At 37.8% G+C, this 9,798-nt stretch overlaps 1 protein-coding gene across 1 annotated transcript; it reads left to right on the top strand.

The window, feature by feature from the left end:
• The first annotated feature begins 499 nt into the window (after positions 1-499).
• Positions 500-7,671, top strand: LOC146457721 (large ribosomal subunit protein eL27-like). Its single transcript, XM_085091793.1, has 4 exons — positions 500-536; positions 804-1,068; positions 6,158-6,268; positions 7,585-7,671. Exons 2-4 carry the CDS (start codon positions 818-820, stop codon positions 7,631-7,633), a joined length of 411 nt encoding a protein of 136 aa, XP_084947919.1. The 5' UTR covers positions 500-536; positions 804-817; the 3' UTR covers positions 7,634-7,671.
• Positions 7,672-9,798: the final 2,127 nt, after the last annotated feature.

Below are 9,798 nucleotides of genomic sequence, written 5' to 3'. Positions count from 1 at the left end.
ACGTGAAATACAACTGTGACTATTTACAAGTGTTGCTAAGATCTGAAGGGCTGTTAACATGGAGGTAGGAAGATCTTAGCACTAGGTAGATCCGAGAAGGCGGATCATCCTAGCGCCACATGTTTTCTGTATTCAGTTTACATGCAAGAGGTTGTACTTGGCCCTAGCGCTAGGATCTTCCTAGCTGAAAAACAGGAAGATCCTAGCACCATGTAAACTACCTTCGCTCGGAAGGTCCTAGTACTAGCGGACTAAAGACAAACGTGGCGGCGACCGGGCGTTCAGCTAGTCGTTTTGCCTTCTAGAATCTTCCTTCCTACATGTTAACAGGGCCTAAGAACAGCAGAAAATGCGAACAGTATTTGGAGCAAAAGTGTCGTTTGACACTTGTGCTTCTACAACAACCTGGAAGTTTATTTATTGAAAGAAAATAATTTTTTTGCACTGCGTGGGTGTCCTGTGTAAATTTCCCCGGTGCTTCTTTGTCAGCGGATTCTTCTTGCACACTCTCTCTCTTTTCGTCGCCATCTTTGCTGGTGAGTGTGTTGATGATCCTCAGCAATCCACTTCCATCTGCATCCAAAATAAAACGTTTTCCCCACCTTCACCGCTAGAGTAACCCTGAAGTTCAAAGTATAACTTATTGCTAAAATGACTAAAAATATCAAACCAGAATTAAGGGATTTAATACTTTTTTGTTATCGAAATGATTTTCACGATTTGGATCTTGTAGTGGCTATTATTATTTCACTTATTTCTTCTTCCTAACGTAAATTAGCCTGCGAAATAATTTTTTTTCACAGATTCCTCCATAGCCATGGGGAAATTCATCAAATCTGGCAAGGTTGTGTTGGTTTTAAACGGGCGCTATGCCGGCAAGAAAGCAGTGATAGTGAAGAATTACGATGACGGTACCGCTGATAAGCCTTACGGTCACGCTCTTGTGGCTGGAATTGCTCGCTATCCACTCAAGGTCACAAAGAAAATGGGCAAAAAGAAGACGGCAAAACGATCCAGAATAAAGCCTTTTGTAAAAGTTTATAACTACAACCATCTTATGCCGACCAGGTAAGCTGATGATTCCTTTTATTGGATAGACCGACCGTGGTTCACGTTTGATGAAATCCTATTTAGTAAAAGTTATATACTCAGTAGGAGTTATACTTTGCTTTGATTTTGAAAATAATGCTCTTCAACGTGATTCTAACTTACGAGTCAGCGAATGACATCTTAAAAGTGCGACCATGATGTCCACTTGGGTTTACTGTAGTACTGTATTACTGTCTCCACATCAGTTCTTTGGCTGCCCCTTGTTACAGCTACTTACGGTTACCGTATACCTTTAGAGGTGTCTCGCATCTAAGTGATGTAGCGTGTCCGGTTTAAACTGTAGATACGTAAACCCCTACATCAAATTAAAGCTTATAGAGCTGGCTATCAAGCTATACCAAGAGTTTTGAAATAAAATGAATTGCCGAATTTTTAGCACTGTTTCCTTGAATCAGTTTTTCCACTTGGAGGGGACACTTTTAAAGAGCTAAAACTCACGATCAGTCCACATTTTTTTTATCCTATTTCCTAAATGTTCTGTAACTTTTCACTGCGATTAAATATGGCAAAATCCAGACACTCTTTTTTAGCGCTTTGGCTCCAGAAACTGAGGAGCAAATGAAATTAGCGAAAAACAAAATTCGCTTTGACTTGTAGCTTTCAAAAGGTGATTCTGACGCTTGCATTTAAAGGTAGTGAAACATTTAGCAATTCATTTTATTTCATAATTCTTGGTATAGTTTGATAGCCAGCTCTATGAACTTTAATTTGATATAGGTGTTTAGGTATCTACAGTTTAAACCGGACGCGCTACATCGCTAGGATGCGAGACACCTCTGAAGGTATACGGTAACCTTATTCGCTAGTGGTTTAGTGGCTTGTCAATGAAGGCATGGCATCAGCTACCTACAATATATGGAGGTTCTTTTGCATACATTTTAACCCATTGACTCCTACACCGGCCAAAACCGGCCGTCCCTCGCGCATGCTCCGCGCGTGTAACTCGATACGTTCTCCCTCCCCTCCTGGAGTTTTTTTCGTCCTGTAAAGGTCACAATAGCTAGTAGAATGATAAACCAATCAGAATCTGTCTTTTGCGCATATTTTAAGGCATTTTAGGGGGTAGGGGAAAGGATCCTTCTGAACCTACCGCATGGAGCTGAGCAAAATTACAAAATGGTGCCGCGCGTGAATCGGTCCTGAAGTTTCAAGACATGTTTTTTTCATCTTTTAAAGCAAGTACATCTTTTTTAAGCTCACAATGGAAAGGAATAACCGTGAACAATAATCTACCGTCAAAAAAGAGAACTTGGAGGCGTTAAAAAACAGCGAAAAGCCGTTTCGCGTTGTGATCTCTTATATTTCCTCGCCGCTACCGAAATATGCCTCAAAAGTTAAAACCGAACCGCGGGCTTCAAACGGAGTTCATAAGACCAGGACAAAGGTGACAACACGGTAAATGATGTTTTCCGATGTGGATTTGCTTTTTACAAATAGTTTAAGTGATGATTTGAACCAGAATTCTGTAACTTCTGTAATTTTCATGGCAAACGTGCCCGAATTTACTGCGAGTGATCGCTTTGTACAAACACGGAGCGTCTTCAAATTTTACATGCGTGTTTGCACGCACGCAAAAAAACTGAAAGTTTTTTGCCTCTAATAGCAAATATGTTGTTTATTTCAATAAAAAGTTTTGTTGTAAAACCTGTTTGTTGATTTTTGAGTCTTTGTCAATTCATATATTCGTTTGAGAAGAAACAGATGCGTAATCAAGGGCAATTTGCATAAGCGGGTTGAAATTTGATATGCCAAAGGTTTTCATCGACATGCCGTGAATTTTAGCAATTTTTGCGTTCAAGTGTGTTTTTCGGCAAATGATTAATCAGTAACCATATTATTTTACATCGGAAAACATTTGTTTAATCATTCCAGTTTAATATGCAGTTAATTTTGGAAGCCAAGAATATCTATTTATCTAGTGCGCAGTTTATCGCGTAAAGCCGCTCTAGAAAAAAGGTAATGTATGCGAAAACCATGGCAACACGACAGGAGTCAAAGGGTTAAAATGCTGGGTTGGAGAATATTATTCGTTATACAGAGGACTTTGTCATATAGAGGTTCGTTAAATCGAGTTTCCACTTTAGGTAGAAAAGTAAAAGGAAAAATAGAGGCTGGGAAGTTTGTTTCAGTGATTGAGTAACTTGGCAATCCACTAAGAAATTTATAGATTAAGTAACGTAACTTATGCCTGATTTAGTCACTGTCCCTCTCATGCACCCATACCTAATAAATTCTATCAAGTAGCAAACTCTGCTATACAGGGTTCGTACGGGTCATGGAAAACCTGGAAAGTCTGGAATTTAAGAATTTCATTTTCCAGGCCTGGAAAGTCATGGAATTTAAGTGTGGGTCATGGAAAGTCATGGAAAATGATGTTTATTAAAAAGTACAAAAATAAATTGGGTTTTTTCGCGAAGAAAATAGTAAAAACATACCCAAAATGAAAGATGATTTCCAAGAAGACGGTCAAATTTAGGTCATGGAAAACTTGGAGAAGTCATGGAAAAGGTCATAGAAAGTCATGAAATTTCAAAAGCTCAAAAGAGTACAAACCCTGGCTATACCTTAAGATGTTGCTTTGCTTGCTTGGTTGAAACTTATTGAAAAGTAGCAGTGTAGGGCAAACAGTCTTTCACGGATGAGTAAGCATTGTTTGGTTTCCAGTTGTGTTTATTATATCCAGCAGAAAAAAAAGTCAAGTCCAAGGAACTGCAAACCAATATTCAGCGTGTTCAACATTGTGTGGTTCCAGAAAATATCCATACCCCCACCACGGAGGGAATTTCATATAGGACCCCCCCACCCCCCAGGATTTTCCATTTTCGAGGTATTTTCTTAACCCCCCCACCCCTTCGGAAATTCCTCAAATACAGAATACACCCCCACCCCCCTCTGGAAAAGTTTTATTTCAAAAGAACGCCTCAAAAATCAGTTTGATGTGAACATTTCAGAAATATCAAGAACTGCCTACACGAGGAGAAAATATGCGTTATCGAAGAGCGCGCGCGCTGTTCAATTTCACCGGTAGAGTTTGCCAAAAAGCTCTTGATACTGAAATAATTGTTGTGTTTTATATTTACCTGTGGTCATTGACATCAAACTTTACCATTAGCTTCGCTGAAGATTTTAAATCTAAATTGTTGGAATAAGTCCGGCAATGCAAAAAATTAATGTTTTTCATTTAATTTGCATATGTCATGTTTACGTTCCTATGCAAATTTTAGGAGATCAAAATGATTATCGCTTTAGTTCTACTCAACTGATGATTTTTCTCCTGGTAATTCAGTCTAGTTATTTTAGTCAATAGTTTTCCTATTGAATCGGAAAAGCATGGACAAAATAAGCATTAGCAGGGCAGGGAGACAAATAGAGCTTTCAGATCGTAACTTGAAACCGCAGACGAAATGGAGCCGCAAAACGAAATTAGCATGTTCACGTTCTTATGCAAATTTTGTATGAGATCAATAACGCATTAAAAGAATGTTGAATTGGCTCTATTTTGTTGAATTTTGGCATAGAAATTAAGTTAATAGTTTTGGACTTTAAGTTGAAATACTTTGGACAGAAAGTTTTAACACGGGTCAGTTTTGACAAACCAGTTATAATTGACCCCGGGAATTGACCTTTGCCCGTAACTCTACACAGCATACAAAAATAACAAACAAATATTTCAATGTTTTATGTAAAATTGTGGCTTTCACTTTATAGCCATACAAAATTTTCCCTTTTAAACATTGATACAAATTCAATTGTTGCCAGTAAACAATATTTTCTACGCAAGAAAGTTTCACAAGCAACAGTTTTATAATAACTGAGTCACGCAACGCAGACATAGATTTCTTGTCTCAGTTGGAGTACTTCGCTTACAAAGGCTTTCCGGAGAAGGAAAACATGTTTTTAATGTAACAAGGGTTTCGTTAAAACAGTTAAACAAAGTAATGTCTTCAAGAAATATTTACGAAGTTGCAAAGTTGGTAAGTTACAATTTTGAACATTTATGTCTGACATGAACGTGAAGTTGACCCTCTGGAAACTTATCCAACTATTGACCCCTCCTCCCCTCTGGAATTTCCTGGGCCATTGACCCCCCCCACCCCTCTGGAATTTCCAATTCCCTCCGTGGTGGGGGTATGGATATTTTCTGGAACCACACATTGGACAGTTTTGGGCAGTGATTTTTAATAAATTCCATCTGGGACTTGTTGAAGATTTGTCGCAGTTGTATAAACCTTAGTCCAAAATGGCTTCCATGTTAATATTCTTTTGTTTGCATTCAAATTAGCCCTTCTTGTCTCGTTCAAGATAAAATATTCTTTTGCTTCAATTTGAAAGAAAAAAAAAAACGCCATACATTGCTTTGTGTTTCATTGTTTTTTTAGGATAATTATTATCCTAAAAGAACAATATGGCATTTTTTTTTTAAATTGAAGCTTTATTATCTCTGAAAAATGCATGGTTACCCCAGATTTTCTTTTTGGATAACAAGAGCACTTGCTAAGTTCTACTTTCTCCACATAGTTTTAAACTGCGCAAAAATATCCCTGTATTAGTAGGCACCACCGACAGGAAACCTGAGTATCTCGAGATTTGCAGAATGTATGTGCAGTAACAAAAGTAGGCACTGTCCTTAACCGATTTAGATTTAGATTTACCGCTAGTAATAAACCATATTAATTCAGGCCCCTTTGCTGTAATAAACTTTGCTTTTATCCCACTGCCATTGCAAATGTGACAGACAAGATGTAGGTTTAAAGAATGTTGTGCCGTTAGCACTAATGACTCAAATGATAGATCTGAGAATTAACTCTGCAGTGTATGTTGTAGTGCTACATGTAAGTGAATGCATGAATTTCCCGCTTGGTGGGAAATAGCACTACATTATACACTGCAGAGTCAATTCTCTGATCTATCAAGATATAGTTTACCCCAGTAGAGTGAGAAAAAACATCCACATTAATGGACATTTCAGCTAGAGTAAACTTGATGTTAATACTATAAAAAAGCGTAAGTTTAACCTCATTCACTGTTTCTTTGTTTCATATTTTAGGTACTCTGTTGATGTTAACCTTGACAAACAGGTCATCAATAAAGATGTGTTCAGAGACCCAGCCTTGAAACGTAAAGCCAAACGGGAAGCTAAAGTCAAACTAGAAGAAAGGTAATGTTAAAAATCTGTGTTTTTTTACTAATATTTTTCCACTTACAATCTGGTCACAAATCAACCAAAGATGAAATTTTGGTCAAAACTTGAACTTTTTAAAACTGAAGATGTGATGTTGGTCACATCAGTGCAAGTTTTATAAATGAAAATGACTGACAAAGTCTATGCTACCAATAATATTAAGTTTACAAGGGACGTTGAAAGTACTTATTTGCTTTGATTATACTCATTACTGATAATTTAAGTTAGTGATTTGACTCCCTATTATATGATTGTTTAAATGTTCTGCCCATAGGAAGTTTTTGGTGATTAAGACCTATGATCATACTTTATGAAATTGCCCTTGAAAGCGACAACTTCACTTCTTGGTTGAACGCTTTAGTATCAATTTGTGGCCATTATAATACTTAAAGTGCCCCTAACCCTTCAATTTGTTTTCTTTTGGTAGATTTCCATATCTTTCAAGAACTCATTTTCGAAAACATTTTTGAGAAATATTTGAATCCTTTTTTTTTACGGGCGCTAGAAGTGAAGGCAGTCTTGTCGATATTTTCACCTATCGTTCGCATTAGTCCCCCACTCGGCCAAATATGGAGCGTGACGTAAGAAGAGGACATTGTGCAAAAATATCCGAAGATTCATGGTAATGCTTCAATTGTAAACAGAGAAAATGGTTGAAAAATGTGTGGTTTTTGGATGCAGCAACTCTCGAAATGTAGAGAAAGGAATCAGCATGCATAAGATTCCTTCTGAATCCTGCTGGTGTCCTTTTCTTACGTCACAGCTAAGAAAGTGTCAAATATCGGACGCTTCTCATTGGCTGGTTCCCAATGAGCCCACAAGACAAAAATTTGTCCAGCGGGGCTTAAAGTGCGCAAAAATTTAAAAATTTCAGTAACTTTTAGCGCTCGTAAAAAAAAAAAAGGATTCACAGATATGGAAATCTACCAAAAGAAAACAAATTGAAGGGTTAGGGGCACTTTAAGTTTTGGATAAGTAGCTTTTGTGAAAGGAACAGTTACCAGTATACATAGAGAAAGGGAAGTAGTGCTGCATTGGTTGGGGAGTGAAAATGAATGTTTGGTTTTATGAACTGGGTTGATAAGCTAAATTGCCCACCACAAACAGATACAAAGGCAAACATTTCAAGCACCAGCCCTTATGCTCTAACAAGGAATTAGCACTCAAAACTTCTTTGTGGTGGCTAGTTTACTAAATAGAATCAGTTGGTAGAACTGAACATTTCTCACCAATGTAATTATGTGGTCTGTTTTCTCAAGTTAAACATCTTATGGATGCCTTTTTGTTTGCAGGTACAAGTCTGGCAAGAACAAGTGGTTTTTCCAGAAGCTGCGGTTCTAAACGGCAACCTTGTAAAAATAAAATTTAGATTGAAATGATTTCTTGGTTTTTTCTTTTTGTAGCCTGTGAACAGGGTTACAGGGTGAACATTGAAAAAATACTCAGAATTTTTGGTGGGGGTTTCAGACTAAAATATGTAATTTTCCTGTACCCTTTTAGACCTAGGGCCAGTTGTTTAAAGAGCAGATAACGTTATCCAGTGGATAAGACACTATCCAGCGGATGAAATGTACTCCAACTAATACATCTTATCTGCTGGATAGTGACTTATTTGCTGGGTAATGTTAGCTGCTCTTTGTACAACTGAGGCCTGGCCGATACTCATACCCATTTTTGGTAGTACATTCGCCCCCTCCCCTCAGCAGATCTGGTTTCTAGAATCCATGACCGTTTCTGTAAAATCCACACCTATTTCAAACATTCAGACCAAAATGGTTGAAATCCATACCCTATTTCTGATGAAAAGGGCTCAAAAACTTTATACCCTTTGGAGCTGCACTTGTTCTTGGTTTGGAGGGGGAACGTAGGGTGCCGGTAAACCAGGCCCCAGTTGTTCAACGAGCAGATATTATTTGTGAATTTGGTTGAAGCATATGTTAAATTTAAGTGTGGGATTGTGTGGAAAACTTGCCAAAAGCGTTCTCTGGAAGGCGTCTTACCCAGCTCTTTGAACAACTGGGGCCAGGCGTGCGTTTCTCAAAACTCCCGAGAACTTTTCGCGCCCGAAAACATTTCGGGGCGCTTTTCGGGTGTTTTTCTCGGGTCCCGAAAAGTGTTTCTCAAAACACCCGAAAGTGTCCCGAATTGCCTCCCGATATTTTCGGGAATCTTTTCGTGTTAGAGCTGGAGAGATTATTTTAGAACACGGCTTTTTTTATTACAACTTCAATTTTTTCCAGCTGAAAACTGTAACTGTATTTGTAAAATAAATTTACGTGTAAATGCTGTTCCTAAAAAAAGATTTCAGCGCAGATACTACTGAGCTAACTGGTTCACAACGTGAAGACTGTTTGGTTTCTATTTCAATCTTGACCTTTCAAATTCACCGTTGTTGCAGTTGGTCAATGTTTCCATATATCTGTCAAACCGTCAAGACTTGTCAAAGTTTCCATGATACTATTGGTTACTCGTTTGAATGAACTGAAAACGTTGCTCGCAAATCCCCCAAAAATAAAAACAAGTCAAGGGATGTTTTGGTTTTGTGCAAGTTTTAGCGTCCTCGGACACCGCATTACCATGAACTCAAAATTTCGAGGTGGAGGCTGATAATTATATAAGAAAAAAGTTGTACTGCAAGAAAATGGCTTATCACATTTGCGGCAGCTTAGCGTTGTCCGATGAAAGTTTTCCATAATCAGACAAGGTGGGTATCTTTCATGTTTTTTTAGTTGTTGTTTTTTATTTTCTTTTACGAAGTTGCTGTACAACCTGTTCGGCGAATACTTTTTCTACATTACCTGAGAATGAAATGATATGTTAAGAGATACCTTAGTCTAGATATAAGTCACTGAAGATAAATTTCAGTAGCCTGTGTCTTAAGCTAGCGCTTACTTACCATGCACCATGGATGCATGCACAAACCGGGAGTGGTAATAACTGTTTTAATGAGGCCTTCGGTTGCGGTTCGTGATTAAGATGTTCTAAGTCAACACAAAACTTAGGCCAACGTTGTCCACTGTATGAAGACTTATATCCTTAGTGAAAGCTTTCTATTTTACAATAAAATAAGCTTAAGTTGACCTTTAATAATTCTTAAAGCACGAAATCAAGCGCCATGAATCAGTTACAGTTTTCGCAATCTCGGCGAGTAAATAGGCCAATTTCAGTATGAAAACATTGACTGCATTTCTAGGTTTTGAAGTTGAGCTTCTTATCACCCGATTTACGTTAAAAGAGACAGAATTAATTGTCCGTTATGCACTTAAAATATAAAATTTAACCACACTATCAAACTCGGCAATATGCGAACCGCTGAGGAAACTATCAAACTGTCTTTATTTGGTCCATAATCTCTCAAAAATCAAGTTTTTTAAGTACGAATTTCACTTCTTTTGCCTTGTCGGTCGTCATTCTTTGAAAGTTCAACTGAAAATACCTGATTTGTAAGAGTTACCTTCGTAAATTTACTGAAATCAACAAAATCTTTAAGTTCATCTATACGAAGT

Source organism: Pavona decussata, unplaced genomic scaffold (assembly GCF_977016875.1).
Source record: "Pavona decussata unplaced genomic scaffold, jaPavDecu1.1 SCAFFOLD_238, whole genome shotgun sequence".
Classification (NCBI taxonomy): domain Eukaryota; kingdom Metazoa; phylum Cnidaria; class Anthozoa; order Scleractinia; family Agariciidae; genus Pavona; species Pavona decussata.
This window is presented reverse-complemented; position numbering and strand designations above follow the sequence as displayed.

What these genes read in the sequence shown, in the direction of transcription:
- LOC146457721 (XM_085091793.1), top strand. Translation starts at nt 818, where the DNA reads ATGGGGAAATTCATCAAATCTGGCAAGGTTGTGTTGGTTTTAAACGGG. An exon ending in AACCATCTTATGCCGACCAG is followed by an intron (nt 1,069 to 6,157) that starts GTAAGCTGATGA and finishes TTCATATTTTAG; the next exon opens with GTACTCTGTTGATGTTAACC. An exon ending in AAAGTCAAACTAGAAGAAAG is followed by an intron (nt 6,269 to 7,584) that starts GTAATGTTAAAA and finishes TTTTGTTTGCAG; the next exon opens with GTACAAGTCTGGCAAGAACA.